Source organism: Echiichthys vipera (assembly GCF_963691815.1).
Source record: "Echiichthys vipera genome assembly, chromosome: 10".
NCBI lineage: Eukaryota > Metazoa > Chordata > Actinopteri > Perciformes > Trachinidae > Echiichthys > Echiichthys vipera.
This window is the reverse complement of record NC_139835.1, coordinates 30,558,771-30,586,631: the sequence shown is the minus strand read 5'-3', so window position 1 is coordinate 30,586,631 and position 27,861 is coordinate 30,558,771. Positions and strand designations below refer to the sequence as shown.

At 47.7% G+C, this 27,861-nt stretch overlaps 1 protein-coding gene across 2 annotated transcripts in view; it reads left to right on the top strand.

Annotated features, from left to right (window-relative positions):
- The first annotated feature begins 563 nt into the window (after positions 1-563).
- LOC310952938 (SH3 domain-binding protein 4) overlaps positions 564-27,861 on the top strand; it is a 37,934-nt gene continuing 10,636 nt past the window's right edge. Inside the window, exons 1-3 of one of the 2 annotated variants that reach the window (XM_083921781.1) lie at positions 564-687; positions 18,243-18,467; positions 19,267-21,620. In XM_083921781.1, the coding sequence (XP_083777907.1) occupies positions 18,344-18,467; positions 19,267-21,620 (2,478 nt within the window). In that variant the 5' untranslated portion in view covers positions 564-687; positions 18,243-18,343. Of the gene's footprint in view, positions 688-8,519; positions 8,688-18,242; positions 18,468-19,266; positions 21,621-27,861 lie in introns of those variants that run through there. The other variant, XM_083921782.1, reaches the window with a different exon arrangement.

Sequence of the window (27,861 nt, the reverse complement as noted above, 5' to 3'; positions counted from 1 at the left end):
GTGTAGTCTAAAGATGACGGTTAAGTTTAGACGACTAAAGGAGACGGTTAAGTTTTTTTGTATCTTAAGTTTATTAAAAAAATGAAAAAGGTTTTATAACGATCCGTTTTATATTTTGGGGATTTTTTATTGTATTGTTTTTCAGTGTTTGTGTTTAATACCTGTATTATTTTTTTAGGCTATTAATATTATTATTAATATTAGGCTATTATTAATGATATTTTTAATAATCATATTATTAGGTCGTTGTTATTATTGGTATTATTATTTATTAGCAATATTATTTAAGGTTATTATTATTATTATTATTATTATTATTATTATTATTATTATTATTATTGGCATTATTATCATTAGTAAATGTAGTTTTTCGGGGATCTGTTGTTTTGTTTCTGGATCTTTTCCTTTAACATTCAAACCATAAATGACCAGAAAAAGAATAATAAACACACACTTACACTGTTTATGTAATATAATATAATATAATATAATGTATTATACAGTGTAAGCGTGTGAACAGTGACATCATGTGGCCCGGGGAGGCCCCTCCCTGTCCCGGTGACATCAGCCGGAGCTCGGCAGCTTTTCCTCCGGGAGAACGCGGTGGATGATCCGCGCACACACACCAGCAGCTCCGGGAGAGCTCGACGGAAACTGCCCCGGCTCGGTCGCTTTCTTCTCCGCCAGGTAAGCCGCCGTTCCCCTGCTCCTCTTCCTCCTCTTCCTCCTCTTCCTCCTCTTCCTCCGTGGTTTTTATTCACTCGTGAAAACCCGAAGTGCGGAGGCTCCGGCGGCGGGAGCGACTCTTTCCATCCAGGAGCCGGAGAACGAGCCCAACTTTTCCCCGTGGAAACCCGCTGAAGAGCCGGGGAGCGACGCCCCTGGGGCCGCAGACGGCTCCGGTTCTGCCCGGTGGTCCCGGTGTAAACACACGGGCTGCTCTTATGTCGGTGTGGCCGTTTGTTTGTTTGTTTGTTTGTTTGTTTGTTTGGACTCGTTTTTAACGACACTAACGTTCGTGTTCTTATTTAAAAACATCTTTTTAAGTTAAAACCAAAGTAAAATAAAAGTAAAGATTCAAAACGTGTCAGTTAGTTTGAACCGTTACTGAACACGGACCGGACTTGGCTGGACTGGACTGGAACCGGGACTGGACTGGACTGGATTGGACTGGAACCGGGACTGGACTGGAACCGGGACTGGAATAAACTGGATTAGAACCTGGACTGAACCGGATCCGGACTCGGCTGGAGTAGAACCTGGATTGGATTAAAACAGGGACTGGACTAGATCTGGGACTGGACTGTTCCTGCAGCTGGACTGGATTAGAATGGAACTGCACTGGTACTTGTAGTGGACTAGAATGGAAATGGGATTTGGACTTGGACTAGACTGGGCTGAACTAAACTGGAACTGGACTAGGACTTAGATTAGACTGTGCTGGACTAAACTGGGAATGGACTGGGACTGGAACTTGGACTTGGACTGGGACTTGGACTAGGCCGGGCTGCACTAAACTGGGACTGGACTAGGACTGGCACTAGGCTAGACTAGACTAAACTGGGACTGGAGTGGACTGAACTGGGATTGGGCTGGGACTTGGACAAGGAATTGAACTGGGACTTGGACTGGGACTTGGACTAGACTGGACTAGGACTTGGACTAGACCGAAACTTGGACTTAGACTAGACTAGACTAAACAGGGACTGGAGTGGACTGGACTGGGACTTGGACTAGGAATTGAACTGGTACTGGGACTTGGACTGGAACTTGGACTACACTGGATTAGGACTTGGACTAGGACTAGACTGGAACTTGGACTACACTGGATTAGGACTTGGACTAGGACTAGACTGGAACTTGGACTACACTGGATTAGGACTTGGACTAGGACTAGACTGGAACTTGGACTACACTGGATTAGGACTTGGACTAGGACTAGACTGAACTGAGACTGGGACTTGGACTAGACTGGAACTTGGACTAGACTAGACTGAACTGAGACTGGGACTTGGACTAGACTGGGACTTGGACAAGACTGGAACTTGGACTAGGCTAGACTAGACTGAACTGGGACTGGAGTGGACTAAACTGGGACTGGGCTGGGACTTGGAACTGAAGTGGAACTGGGACTGGGTTAGACTAGACTGGATTGAACTGGTACTGGGGCTCGGACTGAATCTTGGACTAGAGTGGACTGGGACCTGGACTTGGCTAGACTAGACTGGACTGGGCTGGGACTTGGAACTGAACTGGACTAGACTGAACTGGGACTAGACTTAACTGGACTGGACTGGACTAGACTGGACTGAACTGGACTGGACTGGACTGGACTGGTCTGTGGGGACTCCAGTTCTAACACTGAGACCCGGTTCCATCTGAACTGGAGTCGATGAACAGGAAATGAACTGGCAACAGGTTTGAACGCTGATTGATTTATATTCATATATTTATATTTATTTATTTATATTTCTTCTTCTTTTAATCTTATTAAATTAACATAATTTCCTGCAGCCCTAATTTAAATAACACAAAATGAATAATTCTAATAATGAATAATAACAAATAAACAGTTATTAACGAGCTGTGGCAACGATCCTCAGCTTTAATATTTAATAACTTTACAACAAAAGCTTCAAGTCGACTCAAAAAGAAACTTATTTTATTTAAATTAGATTAAAAAAAACAAAACAACATGTTTAAAACTTAGTCACAGAAGCTGAAACAGAGAAATAACAATAATAACTATAAATATATATAATATATAATAAATGAGTCACACTCAAACACACAAATAATGTTTAATAAATGTAAAAACTACAGCTGCAGGAATAAAAAAAATAATAATAATAATAATAACGACGTGTTAAATGAATTGTTTTTGGGGCTCTCCGGTTGCCTGGCAACCTCACCACGACAACCAGCCTCCAGGAAGTCCCCGCTCTGACTCCTGAGAGCTGTAGAGGAGCCGCGGGGCACGCTAGCTGTTTCCATCCGTTCCCAGTCTTTGTGCTAAGCTAAGCTAAGCTAACCAGCTAAGCTAGCTCCATATATGAGAGGGATAGACTTTAACTGGACCCACGGGGCGTCGTGTTAAAACCAAAACAAGAACTCAAATAAGGCTAAAAAGATCTGAAAAGGGTCTAAAATTTATATCGTATAATTTGAAGCATAGACGGTTTTATTTTAATATCCATACGTGGCGCTAATTCATACCATCTATTCTGTTTATACTGTTTATACCGTTTATATCGTACGCGCCTACTCTTAAAAATCACTTACGTTCGTCAAATAATCCATAAAGACAGTTTTTCATGTAACAATTATTAACGGAGAAATCCAGGAGAGTCGCTAACAGTCGGACGTGGCTAACAGTGATTAGCTCGGCAGATGGACACTTACGAGGCGCTGCATCGCGACAAGAACGGGGTGGTGGACAGTGAGGTTTGTTCACGTCAGGGACCAGGAGAGAGCAGATACCGTAGACGAGACGTTTTTTTTCAACTGTTAACGGAGAAATCCTGGAGAGACGCTAACAGCCGTACGTGGCTAACAGTGGTTAGCTCGGGGCAGCACGGTGAAGGCATTCAAAGGTCTTTTTTAACCACTAATGCTGCTGAAAATAACAGCAAACCTCTGCAGCAGCATGAGAAGAGTCCCTACACACACAACAAAGCGTCATCAGCGTAGTTAGTGAACACAAATCTATTTTTAGTCGTTTTGCATCTGTTTTTACTGAACTTGCGCCCATTTTATTCATTTTGATCCATATTTATTTCTCTATTTGTATTTATTTTGAGCCATATTTAGTCATATTACATCCATTTTAACTCATTTTGTATGTTTTTTAAATAATTTGTCATTTTTTTACTTATTTTGTGTCAATTTTTAATCATTTTCTATCCATTTGTACTCGTTCTGCATCATTTTAACCATAAAACAAAGCAACAGCGTAGTTAGTGAAGCCAGAGTTTATTAAAAGAGTGTTTTAAAGACTTACCTACTGGCCCCTGTACCAGCTCCTCTCATAGTAAAGTCCATTACAGTGGAAGGAGCCCGTTGCTGCTTTGTTTATGTATTTAATGGTCGTACGCTCATCTGAAAAATGCATAAACAGGAGTTATGGTTGGTAGAAGTGCATGAGATGGTGTGATGTGATATTTTCCTCTGCGGCTCAGACACGGGGAACAAACGGGGTCGTTCCCCAGCACACGCGGCGTCAGCAGTCGCTCCCCCGTAGATTCAATTCCACCCATAAACACGGACGGTTATTGATCTAATTTCCATATTGAATGGAAGAGTGCCACAGTGAGACGCGTGAGTCACTCACCGACGTCCGTCTGAACACAAACACTGATGAAAGGAGGAGGAAACGAGATCAGCGTTAACACAACGAGCCTTTCTATTTTAATTCACAGACACTTCCATCAGCACTGATTACACACCAGCGCCTCTCTTCTTCCTTATGTAACGTAAATAACGTGTCCGACACTTGGTTGATTAGTTAACTTTTAATTAATCGCCAGCTGTTGTGATGATCCATTCATCTTTTTGAGTCATTTCATGAAGCAGGCATCAGGTTTTAACACACACACGGGACCTTTAAGTTGATTAATTGCTGTTTTTTCGTGTTGTGCGTTGAAGAGAAACTCTCTGAGGCGCTGAGACGTTTCATAATTCATGCCCAGATACGGACGCTCGTCTCTGGGTGATACTCTGACATCATGTTTGGCAGATCGCTCCAGGTTCACTCCCGTCTCTCGGGCATTTATCAACCACGTGTAACGATCCTCCAGCGCCGAGGGCGTCACGTCACCGCGGGTCTGTGAGGGAAAGACTCCCTGGATCTGTTTGTGGGAAACATCTGATCCCCGTTCGGAGTATAACCTCCTCCACGGCTGTATCTTTAGGTTACAGCTGCGCTTGAATAGACTTCATTGTTTGGATGAATGCATGTGATTCCAGATAAGCGTCCCCCTCCTCCCCTCTGGGGGTCAACGTGCGTCTTCGGGTGTCGCTGGAGCTGAGCTGCAGCCGATTACAGCACAAGTTATGACGGAGGGCACAGCTGTAGTGAGCAGCAGACGGCCGGGAGCTCCGCCACCAGCCTCGGCCCAGGGCCACCAGGGCCACCGTTGTCAGCTTTGCTCATCAGGGAACGGAGCCAGCCATTATTCATCCTGCAGCTCGGTCTTTCCTCCCCCCCCCCCCGAGTGAGCTCACTGCTGCGAGTCATCTCGGCCGTCAGCAGACAGGAAGTTCACCTGTTATCAGTTGGTTTTGCATGAGTTTCTGAACACTGCTCCATGATGAGCGGCGGTCACTGCGTTTCCATGCCGTTTAAAAAGCCGATTATCTTCAGATTAAGGGCATGCTCCGGTTTCTCAAACGCCATGGAAACACCGCACCCCGGGTTAAATCTAGCTCCTCATACCCCAGTTACCAGACCTAGAGAACTCCTCCAGTACCCGGGGTACTCGTGCACGTAAACATCACCGACATCACCATGTCGGGTGTCTGGTCTGCGTTATAACTCCCCTCTCCACTCTGCGGCAGTGGTTTCTGAACCGTAAACAGAATAAACCAGGAAGCAACGGCGCCGAAAACAACAACAATAGAGCGTTTCCTTTAAACCGAGGGAGGCCTTTGCCATGTCAAGTAACATGACTATCAAGCGAGAGGGTTCCTGGTTTGAATCCCGGCTGGTGCCCTTCTGTGTGGAGTTTGCATGTTGTCCCCGTGTCTGCGTGGGTTTTCTCCGGGTTCTCCGGTTTCCTCCCACAGTCCAAAGACGTGCAGGTGTTGGGTTCATTGATGACTCTAAATCACCCGTAGGTGTGAATGGTTGTCTGTCTCTGTTCGTCTCTATGTGTCCTGTGATAGACTGGCGTCCTGTCCAGGGTGGACCCCGCCTCACGCCCGATGTCAGCTGGGATCGGCTCCAGCCCCCCCGATGAATGAATAATATCTATATTTAAAGTCCATGTTAAGGGCCAACCTTCACTTGTGTTAATTCCAGGTTTATTCCCTTTTATTCCCATGAATTTCTGTTCTTTTCCATAAAGTTTCCAAAGTTCCCGAACGTTTTGCAGCCCTAGTCCAGACTGCTTTGTGTGGACGATTATAATAAAGTGCGCTAGTTACGTAGGAAGATGACGTCTAATCGGCACAAACCACCACCAGCTTTTTATTAACCTAACAAATCAGAGGGACCAACCTCCACTGTGTGTGTGTGTGTGTGTGTGTGTGTGTGTGTGTGTGTGTGTGTGTGTGTGTGTGTGTGTGTGTGTGTGTGTGTGTGTGTGTGTGTGTGTGTGTGTGTGTGTGTGTGTGTGTGTGTGTGTGTGTGTGTGTGTGTGTGTGTGTGTGTGTGTGTGTGTGTGTGTGTATGTATGGTGTGTGTGTGTCGGGGGGATACGGTTGTGAGTGTAAAGCCATTGTTGTCAGGTTCGTGACAAGACTGTCAACAGCGAACAGCATCCCAATGAATATCCTGATAAAAGCCGGGGACGACAGCGGCACGTGATCTCTAACCTCGTCTTTGTCGTCACCGGAGTAAATGCCTTTTCCTCTCCTGCTCCTCCTGCGCCTGAATAACGCACGGTTTCATTTGGAGCTCAGCATTCCTCGCATTCCTCCTCACTTTCATCCCCGCAGCCATTCCACCTCAGTACGTCTGCGTCGTCAACGAGACGCGATCACACCGTGCTCTTTCCTGCTCGCACAAGAGGAAAGAACCCGAGTGAAGTGCAGAATATGGAGCGTAAACATGTGTTTAAGTGAAAGTGTGTGACGCAGCCAGAGGTGTTGGGTGTTATTGGCCCTCTGAGGAGACACTGTGTGAGTCAACAAACAGCCTGAGTGTCTTTACACAACACCAGCCAGCATTTCTGACTCTCAGGCGCTGGGTTTATCTGCGATCAGACAGTTGGACCTGAGGCCGTCAGGAGTCCGGCTGCAGGCTGCCGACGGCTCAGACACTCAGACAGTCGCTGTGGAGTAATGAGTTTGTTTCTATGAGGAGCTCAGCTGAAGCTGGACGACCCCACAGGGTCGGCTGGGTTGTTTTTAAAACTACACCATTAAAGGGATCTCAGTAGAGTCAGAGGGCGCACTCCCACTGTTCCTCCGTCCCGTGCCCCGTGCTTTAGGGTCCTTGTCCCCCCCTCCAGGCCCGTTTGTACTCACACTACCTGGGCCTCGGAGAATGCTTCTTGCTGCCTATACGTCATCACGCCGTAACACGTCGCACGCATTGATGACGTCATGGCGATGCGTGGCTTTGTTTCCAGATCTTTCCGTAGACCTCTGAGTTTTTGTGCGTCTTGTCGACTGTTTTTGAATCTTTTCATCGACCAAATCTGCAGTAAACACTCCACCTCCGCATCACACCAACGTGAACCTTTCACCGCCATTGTTTGAAATGTCCGCGCATGGTCCCTCCTTCTTTTCTCTACGTCCCAACAGGCGCACAGGAAATGACCTCAGAACCGCCGTAGGCCTCGTGCTCACACACGTGCGCACGCTCGTGCTCGTACACGTGCAAACGTGCTTTACTAAAGTCCACCTCTCCCAAACGGGCCGTGGACGGCAAGCGTGCCGCTCCTAGACGCGGTACGGTTGCACTCACACTGGTCAAAGGAACCAGACTTTAGCTGTGAAACGTGCTGGGGCACGGTACGGATGGACAGTGTGAGTGTGCCCTAATAACGTTTCTCCATACACGTGGGCCGGTTGGCTCAGTTTGACGTTTCCAGTAAGACAGGCTACAATAGCTCATAGTAGCTCTGTGTATTTTGATTTATTTTACAGTTTCGTAGAATTCGTTCTGGACGATGTGGCCCAAATCTTCTCTATTGATACAGCACTTATTAAAGTTCACATCAGATTTTTGTTTTTATCAGTTATGATGAACCTGCTTTGGCTCGGTGCGGTCAAAAGAGTGTGACTAATGGGAACAGCATTGATTTCCATTGATTCTTCAGAATGTAGCTGCAGTCAAACACAGTATCACTGCTGCTCCTTTATCTCTTTAGACAGCACGCGTTTGTTTTAAACGTGCATCAACAAGACGTGTCTGTCTCTTATTTAATATCCTCCTGGTGGAAACGAGAAGAGACTGTTGAGTGTAAACAACATGGCGGCTTCCACGGATGAGATGAGCAGCTATGGAGCAAGCCGCTCACTAACTCTCTGTTCTCTGGATCCTTCTGTTGAATATGGACCGGGCTCCTGAAATTGGGCCTTTGATCCGTAAATTCACGTTAAACACAAAGGGAAAATCTCCTTTACCCACATGTTGTTTCCTTTCTGAGCTTTGCCTCCACGCTGTTAGCACGTCACACACTTCACTCATCTGGTTGGTGACGCCCCTTCCCAAAAGAGAGTTCCCACATGGATCTGCAGAGAAAATGAGACTGGATCCATGCGGAGGAGTCGGGTTGGCGTCCTCCTGCAGCGAGCGCTCGTGCGGCTCCAGGACTTTGCTTCCTGACTCTTGAGGCCTCGGCGGTGTTGAGTGTCGCTGGGCTGCTGCCTGAGAACTCGACATCTGGCTCCCCCTCGTTATCTGATGATCCCAGGTCTGAGACGTGCTCAACCCTCGTGAGGCAGCGCTGGGATCAGTTTCCCAGAAGAGCAGCAGTTATGGGAAGTGGTGCCTCTCTGCTGTGTAACATTGATATCAGGTGTGACTCCAGAAATATGTTCACAGCATTCTGTAAAGATGCCCTGTGGACCTTTCTCCTGTTTACACTCGGTGTTCCTCTCTGCAGCATGCGTCCTTGTTTTTCTTTGAAACCTGTTTCTTTGACTGATTTGAGTCCCGCTCTGCGTGCGCGGTGTTGGGCTTCTCTCCGTGGACGCAGAGCGGGAGAGAAGGTCCGCGGAGACCTGCAGATGCCTCGATCAGGCCTCCACTGCAGCTCATCTAATCTCTCCAAATAGATTCTGCACAGGAATGTAGAATCTGTAGCAACAGGATTTTGTTTCCACTGGTAGAGGAGTATTTAGCAGTCAGGTCTGAGCACGCTTTGGTTGCATGCAGGAACGCGTCGGCCGTCATGCAAAAACCATCCGCTATCATCTGATGAGGCTTTTCATGATCTTGATCTTCTGTTTACAGAACCTTTTCACTGCTTCATCAGTGTTTCTGCCAAATCACTTTATTTCCTTATTTAAAATGGTCTCAAGATGCAGTTCCTTTCCAAACCACGACCAGCGCCAAACCTATTTTTAGCCTAAATGCGATCCGTCCTCTCGACCAATCAGAATCCAGTGAGCGTTCTATGCGACCCAACATGGCGGCGCTCTGAAGCGGGAGAGTTTTTTGTGTCGTCCGTCCGTTCAACATGTTCAGACTGAGCCAATAAAACATTTTGACAAGATACATTGAATATTAACCAAATGTGTGGGTAAAAAATGTAATTTCCTGAAAACTATTCAAATGGATTTATAGCGTTTTGGAAAAGAGCTCCTCAATTATTTATCCACATTCATGTGCAGATTTCTGTTTATAGAGGCGTCATCTCACAACTGCACATTTATGCTTCCCGTCCCGTCATAAACACAGATGGTGTGTGTCATGCGTGATCAGATTGAGCTTTATTGTTTTCCCCACAGCACGAAGGGGCTTCTACAGCGCCACGTCGTAACCACAGACTGTAAAAAACAGACGTAGCGTCTCCGTCGACGTCCGTTCTCTCAACTTGATCCAGTCGTCCTCGCCTACAGGAGTCTCCATCATGTCAGACTTTGACTCCGCCTCATTTCCTCTGACCAAAAAAGGGCATGTATGTGATGCTGGGGGGGGGGGGGAGATACGTCCGTCTGGCTGGCGTTTACAGAATTAGCCACATTAGCACCACTGCCCGGAAGCTAGGCTAACAGAACGCGCTGCTTGATAAACGGGAGGGAGTCTGTGTTGAGAGGCGTCTCTTTAACTTTTAGAAACAGTTTGTAATAATCTGCAACACTTAAGTCGTCCGATCAGAGCATCCAGGTCGCAGGAAGTAGGGCTGCGGAGGACGACGCTGACATGTTCACAACTATAACTTTAGACAAAAGATGAGTAAAAAAAGGTTCTTTTCATCTTTGTTAGTTTCCTTTTCTCCTGATATTTTGGATCCAGTGAGTGTTAGAAGGCGTTGCTGTTGTTTGGTGGACAGTTTTCTACGTTATCCTTTAACTCTCATCACTTCCTGCGTGGAGACAATTTCCATGCAACACTAGATCTGATATAGAGGCTGTGTGTTGAAGGAATTGTGTGCAACAGGGAGAGAGAGACAGAGACAGAGAGAGAGAGAGAGAGAGAGAGAGAGAGGGAGCACAGGGAGATCAGTGCCTCTCATCACAAAGGCATTTCCTCCTCGGCCACTTCCTGCTCAGGAGCAGTCGTCCTTAAACTCCCAGCAGAGACTCGGCCTGCTCCGGGGGCTGATGTGGTGTCGGCCGTTCGGGGCATCAGGAGGCTTTTTACTGCTGAGGGGTGAACGTTGGTGTGTCGTTGACCTTGTACAGCGAGCACTTTTATAGCCCCGGGGCTCATTTATGCTCTTCCCCTGCAGTCGTTTCCTCTGGGCAGAAACAGAACATACAGAATAAACTGAACGTAACGAGTAACCGTGTGTTCAGACCCAATATTTGCATCGCTTTAATTGTGTAAGTTTGATCACTGGATCATATTTGGGTGAGTTGTGTTGTAGGCACCACCTTTCTTTGTGTCATTAACCGAGATAAACCGCTCCTGCTGCTCGCTGTCGCGGATACGTCTGATAATCAAACGCTGCCGTGTCTGGATTCATAACGTCGTCCGGAGGAACGCGCAGATCTCTCAGTTTCACCGCCTTCTCCAGGAAGTCACGCCGCGCCTCGATGTCTGCGGAGGTTCACAGTTTTCTTTGATTTAGTCGCAATAAAGCAAGGGTGTCAAAGTGATCCAGTAAAGGGCCGCGTGTGTGTGGCTGCAGGTTTTCATTCCAACAAGCACGAACACACCTGACTCGACTTACTCAATCACCTGAACTGTCTTCACACAGTTGATTTGTTGGACCAGGTGTGTTTTTGATTGGTTGGAATGAAAACCTGCAGCCACAGCGACTCTTTACTGGATCACTTTGACACCCGTGCAATAAAGGAATAAAAACGTAACCCAGCAACGTCAGGACATCAGCAGAACCTGGACACTGATTGGCTTTCACATCAGAGCACAGCATCATGTGAATTTCCCACTGAAGTATTTCAACTTGCGGTTCATTCATGCTCTCCCTTCCCTGCTGCACATTTGCATCTTTACTTAGGGCGCACTCACACTGTCCTTCCGCACCGCTTTAGGGTACTTGTCCCCCCTCCCTCTCCCCCCGCGCCCCAGCCCCGTTTGTCCTCACACTACCTGGGCCTCAGAGAATGCTTCTTGCTGCCTATACGTCATCACGCCGTAACACGTCACACGCATTGATGACGTCATGGCGATGCGTGGCTTTGTTTCCAGATCTTTCCGTAGACCTCGGAGTTTTTGTGCATCTTGTCGACTGTTTTTGAATCTTTTCATCGACCAAATCTGCAGTAAACACTCCACCTCCGCATCACACCAACGTGAACCTTTCACCGCCATTGTTTGAAATGTCCGCGCATGGTCCCTCCTTCTTTTTTCTACATCTGAACAGGCGGACATAACACTACCGCCGTAGGGCTCGTCCTCGTATGAAAAAACGGTTTTGGCCCGGTACAGAAGGACAGTGTGAGTGCGCCCTTAGCCTCTCTGTATATTTGCACTGTGCAATTTGTACCACATGCATGCGGTGTGAACACAACACAAGCAGGAGGACAGCTCCTTTGACACGTTTTACAAAACAAACCTTTATAAAACATGAATTCATTCTTTCTAAGGCCTCTCCTGTCAACACGCTGCACGACGCCCGGTGCCATGTCGCTATTCCAATACTTTTCTTAATCATAATGGTTCAATGACTTCCATAACCTTTTAGCTGAGGCTGTGCAGAATTCAGGGATGTGAAGTATTCGAAGGTGCACCATCACGACGAGCAGAAGTGCTGCTGCTGCTGGAGGAGTTTGTATTCTGGTTGCGTTTGGGTTCTGAAGGATGTTCACGCTGTTGCCTGCAGCTCAGCGTGTCGTCCTCAGTATTTACTCAGCTGTGCTTCTTTCTGAACTCAAACAAACAGTTCGGTGCACGGCGGAACAAGAGAGGGGGTTGTGTTTGGCGTCTGCAGGTTTTTAATCCTCCCCAGGTCTTTACCCACATATGTAAAGCTTGAGTTTCAGGCTCACGGTGACGACTCGAACTCTAAACCTTCGATGTGTTTTCTCAGAGAACGGAGAGCTGGGCCCTATCAGCTCATCAAAGACGGTTTGTTTTCGCTGTGACACTGTAATAAAACCCACTTGACAAGCCTTTCCCCGAGGGACACCCCCCCCCCCCTCCTTCCCCGACAGGAAGTGGACAGCTGAATAAAAGGCGTGGGATGACAGCTTCATAGAGCACTTCCTCTGTGGGGGCCGTGCAGGAAAAAGGCCGAGTGAAGACGGGCCGTTCTCCCACGACCGCTGCAGCCGATTGAATTGTGGAGAACGACTCACTGTGCCTCAGGAGGGTCAACGCGCCGCTGCTCCTGCTGTCCTCCGACAATGACCGCCTCAATGCTCCGACAGGAAATGAGAGCAGAGGTGTGGAGAGGGGCAGACGTGATTAAGTTTAATATTCATAGCATCGGTCAGTGTGAGGCCTCGTCCTCCTGCTGCTGCGGACAGTTTGAAGGACAGAGCGCAGGCAGCCCGGGGCGGCGAAGCTTAAACAGCCTGACTGTGGATTTGTCCCCCAGAACAGACCTCTGCACCAGAGTTCACTGCACCATCTGGGGCCTGTTGAATCATAATTTAGGCTTTTGTTGCTCTTTCTCCAACTGCAAAGATGCGTTTGGCGTCTTAAAGTCAGATTACAGACAGTTGTAGTGATGAAATGTATTTTGGATCTCCAATAGAAGGTGAAGTTAAGTTTTGTGGGTTTAAACGCTCAAGGCTTTATATCAGGATCGACGTCACACGAGGAGCTCGTAGATAAATCAGCGTATTATTTACTGTCATGGTAATTTGTGACCGCTCCTAGCAACGGCCGCTGCGTCCTTAAGGGCATGATCACACTGTCCTCCCGGACCGAGACCCGGACTTTAGGGTACTTGTCCCCCCTCCCTCTCCCCCCCGCGCCCCAGGCCCGTTTGTACTCACACTACCTGGGCCTCGGCCAATGCTTCTTGCTGTCCATACGCCATCACGTCGTAACACGTCACACGCATTGATCGCGTGTGTGGCTTTGTTTACAAATCTTTCCATAGACCTCTGAGTTTTTGTGCGTCTTGTCGACTGTTTTTGAATCTTTTCATCGACCAAATCTGCAGTAAACACTCCTCCTCCGCATCACACCAACGTGAACCTTTCACCGCCATTGTTGTTGTTGTTAAATGTCCGCGCATGGTCCGTCCTTCTATTTACATGTCCGAACAGGCGGACATAACGCTACTGCCGTAGGGCTCGTGCTCGTACACGTGCGCACGCTCGTGCTCGTACATGTGCAAACGGCTCCGCTAAAGCCCACCTCTTTCAAGCGGGCCGTGGACGGTCCGCTGGCCGCAGTTGAGCGCGGAGCGGGTGCACTCACATGGCTTAAAGGTACTAGACTTTAGCTGAAAAACCGGTTTTGGCCGCGGCCAAAAGGACAATGTGATCACGCCCTAAGATGGACTGAACACCACACAGATGGGACACATCAGGTTAGGTTCAACTTTACTGTCCCTGTGGGGACATTTGTCTCGGGCAAAGTGCACGGCTGCTTCATCGAGAACAAAACAAACAGGCAGACAAACGTTTGAACATGCGTGTGACGTGTTACGGCGTGATGACGTATAGGCAGCAAGAAGCATTCTCCGAGGCCCAGGTAGTGTGAGTACAAACGGGCCTGGAGGGGGGGACAAGGACCCTAAAGCACGGGGCACGGGACGGAGGCACAGTGGGAGGGCGTGCTCAGTTTTGTGTGAAACAGCTCAGTGAACTCGATCAAGCGTCTTCACCTCTCTGCAGTTCAGATGTTTTGAAGAGCTGTTGTATGAGGCACTTATCCACAGTCATGTGTCATTAATAGTGTATTTCAGCTGAGCAATGCGCTGCTGCAGACGGGGGCAGCAGCTGAACACTGAGGGGAGGAACCTCGCATCTGTTAAGTGAAGCCAGTGACCGCAGAGAGTCAGATCAAGTCTCCGTGCTCGGGCTCCAGTGCTGCACATAAAACCCTTTTTACAGCCTCCCAATGTGAAGTTCCACCCAACATCAGTGATATATGCAACTGGATGTTGTTGGTCTGTTGTTGAGGATCTGGGGAAAGTAGCGGGATTAGAGCCAAGGACTCTCCTGTCCCTGACGAGACACATGGACCAGTGTTAGCTCTTAACACCGCCACACGTAATGAAAGTCTGCACCGACGGCAGGGTAGTTAAACTCTGCAGAAACATTATTAGAGCAGTCCGGAGGGAGAGAAGCTGGCTGAGCCTCATTACGGCCTCTCCAAGCGCCTTATTACCAGGCAACATGTGCTGATTTGCATGACAGAGTTTTGTTGTTGTGCTTGCTCAGATTTACATGCCAGCAGTCCCCACCCACCATTGTTCCGTTAAACAGTGCCGTGTGGTCAGACCACCCAGAGTTTACATCTGACCCGACCTCCCTCCACCCACACCTCCCCCGCCTCAGAGACAGGAAGGAGATCCAGACGTCGTGTCGTTGAAGAAAGACAAACACGGATCATTGGATGTGATGCTGATGTGTTTGGATCAAAGCTGCAGATCTGGAATCTGGAATTGACATTTTCCAACATATTTAAATCTCTCCGGTCATGAAAAGTAAACAGGTTATGGTTATTTTATTTTAGAGACAGAGCCAGTGTTCATGTGATTAGCACTGTAGCACCAGTGCTTCACCTGTGCTTCACCAGTGCTTCACCTGTGCTTCACCAGTGCTTCACCTGTGCTTCACCAGTACTTCACCTGTGCTTCACCTGAGACGTGCATGAGATGAGTCAAAATGTCCTTCTGTGATGAAGACCTATTTACAGTCATGTCTAGATGGTTAAAGTTAGGCACTGACCTTTTAATGGTTAAAGTTGGATGGTTAACGTTAGGCATTGACCTTTTAATGGTTAAGGTTAAGCATTGACCTTTTAATGGTTAAAGTTGGATGGTTACAGTTAATCATTGACCTTTTAATGGTTAATGTTAGGCATTGACCTTCTAATGGTTAAAGTTGGAAGGTTAAGGTTAGGCATTGACCTTTGAATGATTAAAGTTGGATGGTTAAGGTTAGGCATTGACCTTCTAATGGTTAAAGTTGGATGGTTAAGGTTAATCATTGACCTTTTAATGGTTAAGGTTAGGCATTGACCTTTTAATGGTTAAAGTTGGATGGTTAAGGTTAGGCATTGACCTTTTAATGGTTAAAGTTGGACGGTTAAAGTCAGGCATTGACCTTTTAATGGTTAAAGTTGGATGGTTAAAGTTAGAAATTGACCTTTTAATGGTTAAAGTTAGATGGTTAAGGTTAAGCCTTCACCTTGTAATGGTTAAAGTTGGACGGTTAAAGTCAGGCATTGACCTTTTAATGGTTAAAGTTGGATGGTTAAGGTCAGGCATTGACCTTTTAATGGTTAAAGTTGGATGGTTACGGCTAAGCATTGACCCTTAGAAAAAAGTACTTGGCTTCCAGTATAACCAGTGTCAAGACGGCACACGTGTGGAGGCGAGCTGGAGACATTTCACGCAGGCCGACGTCGCCTAATTTTCTCTATCTAAATTAAACTGGTAAAACAAATCCAACAACAGTGGAGCATCGTTTAAAGATGGCTGTATTTGTCCAGTTGAATCAAAACAGGATGTTGAAATCCTGCACTTAAAGGTGTCAGGTTATGCAGATGTAACACTGCTGGCGGGGTTTGGCAGCAGTGTTCAGCTGATGGTTGGAGCTGCAGGAGTGTGTCAGTAGTTCAGTATCATCAGACTCTTCCTGTCTGTGCAGCGTGTCGTCCTGGAGCCGACACTGTGATGAATTATGGATTCAAGTCTCCAACCGCTGTGCTCCACTGACCCACATCTGCACTTCTTCATCCCTTTTTTAAATTTCAGTCATCACGTTTACACTGTTGACGTGGTTTGGTAACAACAGACACATTGTAACTGGCTGAGGTATGAAGTGTTTACCTTCCCCCTCCTTAATCCCCCTCAGGGTTTAATTCCCCCTCTACAGCTTCCAGGAAATGCTGCATATCTGCACTGGTGCTTTCAGAAAAGAGCAAAGGAGCAAAGTGTCCCCGTGTTTCTATGGAGGGTGAGAGGAATGCCAAAGAAAAGGTCTAACTGCACTCCAGCAGGGTCCATGACACACCCACTTTAACTTTGAGTGTACTCCGGTATAAATGGACCCCAAGCTCTTTTTACTCTGTTTTTCTCATGACATCAAATAAACCATTGGATCAACTATTAACAGAGAACCCACAGAGGGTCGCTTTAAGGCCCAAATGGCTAACAGTGATTAGCTCGGGTCGGTGCGATGATTGCATCCAAAACTGCATTTTTTAACCACTAATGCTGCTGAAAATAACAGCAAACCTCTGCAGCAGCATGAGAAGAGTCCCTACACACACAACAAAGCACCAACAACCTGGAATCGCAGCTGGGGTCCTTCTGTGTGGAGTTTGCATGTTGTCCCCGTGTCTGCGTGGGTTTTCTCCGGGTTCTCCGGTTTCCTCCCACAGTCCAAAGACGTGCAGGTGTTGGGTTCATTGATGACTCTAAATCACCCGTAGGTGTGAATGGTTGTCTGTCTCTGTTCGTCTCTATGTGTCCTGTGATAGACTGGCGTCCTGTCCAGGGTGTACCCCGCCTCACGCCCGATGTCAGCTGAATCGGCTCCAGCCCACTCTCCGCGACCCCGACAGGGACAAGAGGCTGAAGATGGATGAATGATGAAGTCTGGGCCCTATTGGGTCCATATTGAACTCCAGTGCATTCAGTTATCGACTTGTTTGGGCTGCCTGTCAATAGCCGGCTGCTGAGGCTTTGTAGCCTTGTAAAACATCATTCTTTGATAAACTCTGGGTTCACTAACTACGCTGTTGGTGCTTTGTTATCTTTGTAGGGACTCTTCTCATGCTGCTGCAGAGGTTTGCTGTTATTTTCAGCAGTATTAGTGGTTTAAGATTTCTCCAGCGCACCGCCCCAAGCAAATCAGTGTTAGCCACGTCTGGTAGTTAGCATCTCTCTGGGATTTCTCTGTTAGTTACAGTAGTTGACCAAAGAAAAAAATTGTCTCGATGGCTTATTTGATGTATTTTCATGCCGAAAAAGGCCGTGGGGTTCATTAACGCTGGACTTACACTTACACTTTAAGACCCCCTGAGATAACTTCCAGCATTAACGTCCTTATAACCCTAATCCTGTCTAAACCTAACCAAGTAGTTTTGGCGCCAGTGTCCAGGACGTGTCATGTTGTAGGTGTGCACCTGCAGATAGACTTACTTAAAGAAAACAACAGGGTTATTGTAGGACGTTTGGCATTTTAGTAAAACTGGGACAGTTAAATGTGTGATCTGTTCTGTCGGAGTAAAAACTTCCCCACAAAAGACGAAAGCTTCGTGGTCAATTCAGAGACAGAAGTCCTTGGTATAAATACGTCTTTTGAAAGAATTGTGAACTTGCTGTTAGTGAGAGATTTCTCTTCTCTTCAGTAACTCTTGTTTTAAATAATGATGTATGATCCTGTTGACAAATGGAGCGCCCTGTGTGTTAGTAATGATAGAAAGAGTCAGGAAGTAAACATAAATCAGACGTCTGCAGTCATGAGTCAGTCCGCCAAACTTGTTATTCTGTTTATATTGATTTTCTTTATAACTCTTCTTCCGTGAACATCCAAACTCCTGAGAGGAGGCTGGAGGATCAGAGTCCTTTAGAACAACTTTAATCCCACACAAATTAGCACATCCACTTCAAACTGGTGTTTAGTGCTTGAGTTAATGTTGATTTGTAGAAAAAACCAGGAAACCAAAAAACATTCTGGATTCAAAGTGGGTTGAAAATCTCAGCGTGATGAGCATGATGCACATCAACAAGACACATTTCTAACACACTTCAAGGTGGATTTTATTCCTTAAATGTGTCATGTAATCCAATATTTTCTGTGTCTTTCAGAGATCATGGGAGGTTGTTGACATCCGACTTGGCCACGAGTGAAAGGAAACCCATTAGAGACGCCTGAACCCAGCGGCTGGTCCACAGTGACGGGTCCCAACATGGCCGCCCATCGAATCAGAGCCACGACCACCAACAACACTTCTCTTCCACGCTGCAAGTCCGAGGGGACGCTCATCGACCTCAGCGAAGGGGTGTCAGAAGCCAGTCTGAATGACGTCAAAGGTGAGCCACCTTTTCGTTTTTGTGTGATGTGCAAAATGTCTCAAACACGAGAAACAAGTCACTACTACGTGCACAGAGCAGTCACCTGGTTCAAACACCCGTCCTCCAGCTCTCAGCCCGTCTGTCCACACCTGCCGCAGGTCTTCAGTGACCACCTGTGATAAGAGCAGACTCTGCACACATCTGCCGTCCTCGTTTGTGTTTGTTGATGAAACAATGAGCTACGTCTGCGTACAGAACTGATAAGTCAGTAGATTGTGCTTTGTTCTATCCGTCCCTTCGAGAAACACAAACAGCAGGAGCAGATGAATCACTCTGCCTTTCGTCTGAGCTGAAGCAGATTGAGCGTTTGTCTGTGCTCTACTTAGCTGAAGCATCTGGTAGTGACAGTCCGTAGCTGACTGTGTTTTTTTGTTTTTTTTTAAAAGATGCTCAATGTTGGCATCCTTGAATCCGGTGCAGTTCTGAGTAGTTATTCGGATTAAGTGATAGGCCTACAAATATGTGTTTCATGCATGTTTTCGTTCTTTCATTGTAGAAATAAACCTCTGTTAAACCTCCATGTCTAGGAAAAGACTGCCTGTGCTCTCTGCAGTGGCAGTATTAAAGATAAAGACAGTGTGGTAAACAGCAGTGGGTGCCGATTTGCCCCCTCAGCCCATGGATCTGATCCATGAACTGGCTCAAAACAAGAGTGCCCTACTATAAGACATCAAATGCCATCAGACATCAATGCTACTTGTATAAATCTTGATGTTTTTCAGCCATATCATCCACCTCTACCTGTGTTTTCCCCCAGTGCCTTCTCCCAGTGCCTTACGATTGGACGCCACTGCCTCCTTCGGCACGGCCAGGGAGGTCGTCGCCATTAAGGACTACTGCCCATCCAGCTTCACCACCCTGAAGTTCTCTAAAGGGGACCGCCTCTACGTTCTGGACTCGTCAGGAGGAGAGTGGTGGTACGCCCACAACAACACAGAGATGGGTTACATCCCTGCAGCTTACGTGGAGCCCATCGACTACAGAGACTCGTCCTTCAGCGACAGCGGGATGATTGACACTGTGGGAGACTGTAACGAGGAGGCAGCCAAAGAAATGGACCTTCTGGGAGAGTGGGCGGGCGTGATTCTGAAACCAACCACCTTCCAAAACGGAAATCCTTTTGCAACAACCCATACCTCTACAAACCCTTTCCTAAACGGGGGTCCTCAGAGTTCACTGGATCAGAACAGTAACGAGAAATCAGTTGACCTCCTTCTGTTTGATACGCTCACTCCATCAGTGCCCGACTCCACCAGCAGCACCGCCATCAACGGTTTTGGCAGCAGCGTTTTTAACCCTCTTAGTCCGAGTGTAGGGGTGGGGCATACGCTACGCAGGGACAACCCGTTTTTTAGAAGTAAACGGTCCTACAGTCTCTCTGACATGTCCATCCTGCAGGCTCAGTCCGACGCCCCCCAGGGCTCCTCTGGGTTCTTTGGGGGCCTGAAAGCACCAGCACCAGAGCAGTTCCAGAGCAGGGAGGACTTCCGGACAGCGTGGCTCACCCACCGCAAGATAGCCAGGTCCTGCCATGACTTGGACTCGCTGGGTCAGAACCCAGGCTGGGGCCAGACGCAGCCGGTAGAGACAAACATTGTCTGCCGTCTGGACAGCTCAGGAGGGGCTGTACAGCTTCCAGACAGCAACATCAGCATCCATATACCCGAAGGCCACGTGGCCCCAGGGGACACCCAGCAGATCTCGATCAAAGCTCTGCTGGACCCCCCGCTAGAGCTGAACAATGACCGCTGCACCACCGTCAGCCCTGTGGTGGAGATCAAACTCAGCAACATGGAGACCAAAAGCACCATCACCCTGGAGATGAAAGTGTCTGTCGTGGTGAAAATGGAGAGCAGGGAGACGACAGAAGTCTTGTGCGTCAGGAGTGATTGTAAAGAGGGACCGTACGCCCCTATTCCTCAGGCATACATGTATGGGGACACAGTCCAGGTGTGCCTGGATAACCTGGAACCGTGCATGTATGTGTGTGTTGTGGCTCAGTCCCAGTCCCTCTCTCCAGACACCACAGTTTGGGAGCAGGTGGTTAAAAAGATCACCTTAGGAGTATACGGTCCCAAACACATTCACCCATCCTTCAAGACAGTCGTGGCTATGTTCGGACACGACTGTGCCCCAAAGTCACTGTTGGTGAGCGAGGTAGGCAAACAGGTGCAGTCTGCTCCGTCAGTAGTGCTGCAGCTCTGGGGTAAACACCAGTTTGTCCTGTCCAAACCCCAGGACCTCCGCGTTGGAGTTTACTCCAACATGGCCAACTATGAGGTGAAGGCGAGTGACCAGGCCAGAGTGGTGCGGGGCTTCCAGGTCAAACTAGGCAAAGTCAGCAGGCTCATCTACATCATTGCCTCGCGCAACACCGACGATGTTTCTGACTTCACCTTGAGGATCCAAGTCAAAGATGACCAAGATTGTATACTGGCTCAGTTTTGTGTCCAGACGCCAACACCGCCACCCAAAGCAGGTCCAAAGACTTCGGTGCAGCGGCGTTTCCTGAAGAAGAAGGAAGTGGGCAAGATAGTGTTGTCTCCTCTTGCCGTCGCCACCAAGTACCCTGTTTTTCAGGACAGGAGAATAAACAACCTGAAGTTTGGAAAGTTAATCAAAACCGTCATCCGGCAAACGAAAAATCAGTACTTGCTCGAGTACAAGAAAGGAGATTTTGTGGCTCTGTTGAGCGAGGAGAAGATCAAGCTGAAGGGTCAGCTGTGGACTAAAGAGTGGTACATTGGATATTACCAGGGCAAAATGGGATTTGTTCATGCCAAGAATGTGCTGGTGGTTGGCAAAGTTAAGCCCATTTACTTCAGCGGGCCCGACCTCACCACGTCACTGTTACTGGAGCAGATACTGAAGCCCTGCAAATTCCTCACGTACATCTACGCCTCGGTGAGGACTGTACTGATGGAGAACATCGGCAGCTGGCGAGCGTTCGCGGACGCCCTCGGATACGTCAACCTGCCCCTGACCCACTTCTGCCGCGCGGAGCTGGACAGCGAACCTGAGAGGGTGGCGTCGGTGCTGGAGAAGCTGAAGGAGGACTGCAACAATGCAGAGAGCAAGGAGAGGAAGTCCTTCCAGAAAGAACTCCTGATGGTAAGTTGCAACCTCGGCATCCTCCTCTGTTGCAGTGACTAAGCACTTTCTGCGATTCATTGATTTGAGAATATGCAAACTGTCCCTTCCCTGTTTTAAATGTTAAGCCTCTGTTGTGTCTTTCCTCCTTCACGTGTCACGTTTAAATTGTCGTGTGTAGATTTCTCTCTATCACAGCGCAGTTCTTCCTCCTGTTATCAGCTGCTTCAGGCTTTTGGCTTTAGGCTCTGGTCCAGTCTGTTAATTCTGCCGGGAGTGCAGTCGATAACTGCTGTGTAAGCACCGAGGTTTAACTTGGGGGGGACAGGAGGAGCTGTGGAGGGCAAACGAATACCTTGTTAGTCAAGCGACAGACGCTGGTACGAGGACGGAGTTAATGTGCAGCGTGTGCACACTCTGCTGCTCCTATAAATCCAGCTGAGCGCTCAGGCTGCTGTAATTTTCTATCTTTATGTAGATATGAATCAAAGCCCTCAGGCCACCTAATGAAACACACCTTTACTCTTAGTCGTTTGGGAAATCTGGACCAGGTGTAGATGTAGTGTACCCATGTCACGGACTGTACCTGAATGTGTTAAACACACAGCCACAGGTGCTCATCACACACACATGTGCACATCTGTGTTCTCTGCTACAGCGACAAAGCGTTCTGCTTTCATTAGAATAACAAGACCATTATTTTTAAGCCACGTCAGACGTTCGTTGGGATTTCTCTCGTGCCTGTCTAAGAAAAGAACAGATGTGTTTGCAGCAGATGGAGAGGCCCGTCGGTGCCTCGTGCTTTCTTCTTTCCTCCAGTTTATTCAGCTTTTCTTCAAAGACGACAAAGTGCTGAGCTGTGTTCGCTGTGAATGTGCAAACCGACTCTCTCAGGCACTCGTTGGTGCATCTTTTGTCACGGAAATGTGGATTTTCATTGTGGCTTGAGGCAGTCTGGGTAGCTATCATTATCCTGAGATGTCTAAACACACTGAACACTCATCATACGCAGTCTGACTTGTGCACACGGCCTCTGCGTCCTTAAATACTGCACTGTTTCCAGCCTCCCTGCTGCTTTTTATACGTCTGGTCCTGGACTGTGTCTCACAGTCTCTGTCCGAGGTCACGGACGTGCGACAGCTGCAGTAACACGGAGCAGGAACACTGTAATTTACGCGAGGTTGTAAACACCAGTTAGAGCCATTTATAGACGGAGAAACTGCAGCACGGAAAAGAACATAATAAAAGGTGGTGAGTGGAAATACGGCCTTTGAAGGAGCTCTGTGCAATTCACGTCTGAATATAGGGCTGTGTTCCTGTTTCATCGTGGAAGATTACACTGAAGCTGCTGGTTACTGTGGGGACGAGGCACGCAGCAATCCAGCAAATATGAAATCACAGGGACTCTTTGTATAGCCGACACAAATATGCAGTTCCATGTGCAAACATCTGATGTTTGTTCTTTCAGCCTCTGAAAGTGGATTTTACAGTAAAGCCGAGCGAGGGTAAAGAAAACGTCTTATGGTTGTGGGTCATTAAGACTTGGAGTCAGATCAAATGTGCTGTGTCGGCTTTTCTTTGCACTCAAATGTCTGAACCCGTCGTGGTCCGCTGTGATTGTTGTGAGAACGCATCTCGTACAAAATGGCGTGTAGCCACGTGACTCACTTCGGCCTCGCTAGCGTCAGGGCGGTGCCAACAGAAAATTCATCTCATCTCATCTTCAGCCTCTGATCCTGGATCAGGTCTCAGGGGCAGCAGCTCCAGCAGGGGACCCCAAACTTCCCTTTCCCGGGCCACATTAACCAGCTCTAACTGGGGGATCCTGAGGCGTTCCCAGGCCAGTGTGGAGATCTAATCTCTCCACCTGGTCCTGGGTCTTCCCCGAGGCCTCCTCCCAGCGTGTCTCTTAACAGGAGCCATTTTGGGCTCTTTACACAAACACACACATGGAAATGAAACGGCACGCTTCACTCAGTCGTATATCTCAACATGCACCGCGCGTTACTTCTTCTACGGGGGAAAATAGAGTCGGCGGCTGCTCACCGTAGTTGGAGACCTGTTGTGGCTCAATATTGGTCCATATATAAGGAGCACCGCATTATAAGGAGCACTGTCGGCTTTTGAGACATGTGAAGGTTTTTAGGTGCAACTTAGAGTGCTGAAAATGCGGTAATTAAAACAGTTTTTAGCTACTTTCTCAGCATTTATAATGATAATTATAATAACTTTATTAGTAAAGCACCTTTAAAACAGCAGTTAACAAAGTGCTTTGACTAATAATAAGAGTAAAATCCAATGTCGTAGAACTTAATCACAAGTGTACAGAGGACAAAGGACATTTTGATGAACTTAGTGAATTAATTAAAGGTGCTTGCAAAGAATGAAGAACAGAAGAACAAAAGACGGCATCACAGGAAGGAAAGTCTGTAAAAACGAGTTTACACATTAACAAACTTCTCTCTCCTCACTTGCAAACTACTTTTCATGCACTCTCACATTTTGTTCCAGCTGCCGATGACTCGGTACGTGTATAAATATATTTAATTTTTACGTTTTTTTATAGTTTTTTTATCAAATCCGGTGCGATGTACTGTATCTCCCTGTCCCCCCCTGGTGAACCCCTGGTCGGGAGTGAGCGATCTAAAGCCGTGGACTCCTTCACCTTGGGATTAATCCTTTCAGCTGCTTCTGTGAGGAATTTCCTCCCGTGCTCCGGCGCCGTGGTCATCCAGGCGCCCTGCTGCTGCTGCTTTATGCTCGTCCACTCTAAACAAACCCCACGGCGCCCTTTGACTTCTTACTTTCATGCCAGAGTCGCGTCCGTCGTAAAAATCAACACAAAAACCGTCCACTTCCATCCCTGGATTATTAAATATGGCAGATGGAGATAAATCGGTGCTTCCCTGTAATCTGGGTTTGTTTTTTTCCCCGTTTTGTTTTCAGGTTTGTGTCCGTCCCGTTCTTGTGAGCGCGGTGTGTGCTCAGAAACCTCTGCAGGGAATTTCTTCAATTTTGGGACAAATGATTCGATTTTGGAGGTCGAAGGTCACTGTGACTTCACAAAACACGCTGTAACTCAATGATCCACACAATAATCATGACATTTTGCACAAACGTAAAAGAAATATATATAAAATGGGGAAATTAAAGCTGCAACGCCTGGTCGACAACAGAAAAATAATCCCAAATGTTTCGATTATCCGTTCATTTTTAAAACACAAAAGTCAGAAATCAGAGAATAAAATAATGAGGAACTGGAACAGACATTTTCTTTACACATTTATAGACCAAACAGTTCATCGATCACTGTACCGTCCCGTGCCCCGTGCTTTAGGGTCCTTGTCCCCCCCTCCAGGCCCGTTTGTACTCACACTACCTGGGCCTCGGAGAATGCTTCTTGCTGCCTATACGTCATCACGCCGTAACACGTCACTCCTTCTTTTTTCCACGTCCCAACAGGCGCACAGGAAATGACCTCAGACCCGCCGTAGGCCTCGTGCGCGTGCTCGTACACGTGCAAACGTGCTTTACTAAAGCCCACCTCTCCCAAACGGGCCGTGGACGGCAAGCGTGCCGCTCCTAGACGCGGTACGGTTGCACTCACACTGGTCAAAGGAACCAGACTTTAGCTGTGAAATGTGCTCAGGCACAGTACCGAGACACAGTGGGAGTGCGCCCTTAAATGACTTTTTCTACCCAAAAGGTAAAAGGTCGACTTCCCTGTGACGTTAAACGCTTCATCATTCAGGAACAGAAGTGAAGACATTTGGTCGCTTCTCAGCTGGTGACACTTGTGTACACACAAAAATACACTTAATATCTTTAATTAAAGTCTTCATGACGTAGATTCTGAAAGTCTGGTGTGGTTGTAAACTGACAAACAACAACAATGATGTGTTCCTGCCGTTGCTAACAGGAGAAGCTAACCAAAGTTTGTTTTTATAAAGCAGCGATTTGACGAGGAAGACGTGACATTCAGTGCAAATTCTGTCAGTATGTCATTTAAATGTGTTCAGTAATGAAATAAGTTTAACCAGCGAGTATTTCCAGTCCTGACTCGCAACATTCAACCAACTGGTTAATAAATCACACCCCTCACAACATACACATGTATATTTCTCCTCTCATTCCCCTTTTAGTGCGTTCACATGTAAACAAATCATTAACATACTAAGATCATAGATGCTGATGCAGCTGCAGATGCGTCCCGTCACCAGGGAAACAGAAAAGTGTTCGATGTTCTCGTTTGTGCTTTGAGCTCGAGGCGATCATGAATTCTGTTTGCAGATGACATTAACCTGTTCTCAGGAATAACACGCACCAACAGATAGATTTAGATTTAGATTTACGAGCAGCGACGAGCCCCGAGGTCTGGGAGCGAGTCCCAGCCGCGCCGGGGCAGATTTATCCTCACGTCTCCGTGCCAGCTGCCGGAGCACCGCCGCCTCTCCGGCTCTTTATTTAAGACTGGGCTCCCTGTTATTGATAACACCGCATGGTCCTGCTTTATTTTACAGTTTCAGCATGTTCAGCTAAACCAGGGGCGGGCGATTCAGGTCCTAGAGAGCCACTGTCCTGCATGTTTTAGGTTCCTCCCTACCCTCACACACCTGAGTCTAACACACCTGAGTCTAACACACCTGAGTCTAACACACCTGAGTCTAACACACCTGAGTCTGACACACCTGAGTCTAACACACCTGAGTCTAACACACACCTGAGTCTGACACACCTGAGTCTGACACACCTGAGTCTAACACACCTGAGTCTGACACACCTGAGTCTAACACACACCTGAGTCTAACACCCCTGAGTCTGACACACCTGAGTCTAACACACCTGAGTCTGACACACCTGTGTCTAACACACCTGAGTCTGACACACCTGAGTCTAACACACCTGAGTCTGACACACCTGAGTCTAACACACCTGAGTCTAACACACCTGAGTCTAACACACCTGAGTCTAACACACCTGAGTCTAACAATAATCAAACTGTGACGAGCTTCAGCTGCTTCATAACGAGCGAATCATTAGACTCAGATGTGTTAGAGCGCACTCCCACTGTCCTTCCGCACCGTGCCCCGTGCTTTAGTTGTTGTTGTTGTTGTCGTTGTTAGTAATAAATCATAAAGCAACAGGTGAAGGTACAGGCCCTGTTGTTGTTTAGAGGTTGTTGTTGTTGTTGTTGTTGTTGTTGTTGTTTAGAGGTTGTTGCTGTTGTTGTTGTTGTTGTAGTTGTTGTTGTTGTTGTTGTTGTAGTTGTTGTTGTTGTTGTTGTTTAGAGGTTGTTGCTGTTGTTGTTTAGAGGTTGTTGTTGTTGTTGTTGTTGTTTAGAGGTTGTTGTTGTTGTTGTTGTTGTTGTTGTAGAAGGCTCCAGCTTGTGTCTCTGGACCTCAGCCCTGCAGATGTTTCCTGCCTCATTGTTCCCAAAGTAAACGGAAGCTCCGGTCGTGGCTCTGCAGGCGCCTCGCTCCACTTCCCATAATCCTCCTTGACCCGGACGCCGCTGTCACAGGGCCGTTCATGTGCAGAGCCCTGTGAGGAGTCCTGCTCGGTGTCAGCGCACGGCTGCACGGCTGCACGGCTGCACGGCGCCGCTCCTTTCACTGATTAATACTCGTTATAATCAATGAGTGATTAATAATTCAGCTGCGTTTCACTCAACTTCCTGTTCTGTGTTGAAACAGGGACACCGTAGGAATTAGCTTTGGATTATTAACTTGGGAAAGTGTCGATTCTTCTTCCTGTGCGCCCTCGGCCTCCTCCAGTCGCCGTGGAAACGTCCCCCTGCAGCTGCAGCTCGTCTCTCCGAGCTCATGAACGCCTCTTCATTACGTTAACAGCACTGAGCAGAGCACAAGTGCAGTTGGAAGTAGTTAGCATCGAGGCTAACGGCCAGGGAGAGGCTACCGGCCAGGGAGAGGCTAACGACCAGGGAGAGGCGAACGGCCAGGGGGAGGCTAACGGCGTAAAGGAGCCTCCTCACGGTGCCGGCGCTCTTCGCGGTGCCTGTAGAGTCGGGGAAGTTCCCGTTCGGACACTGACGTATTAAACCGCGGCGTCTGATAGGTTATCGATATAAAACACGCCGGTGTTGTCATGGTAACTGAAGTCTGGGGGAGCGGTCTATTTCTCCCAGAGGCCGTGATATGGTGTCATTTACCACAGAAACTGTTCAGCTTCCTCCTCTCCCTCTCCTCCTCCTCCTCTTCCTCCTCCTCTTCCTCTCCCTTTTCCTCTCCCTCCTCCTCCTCCT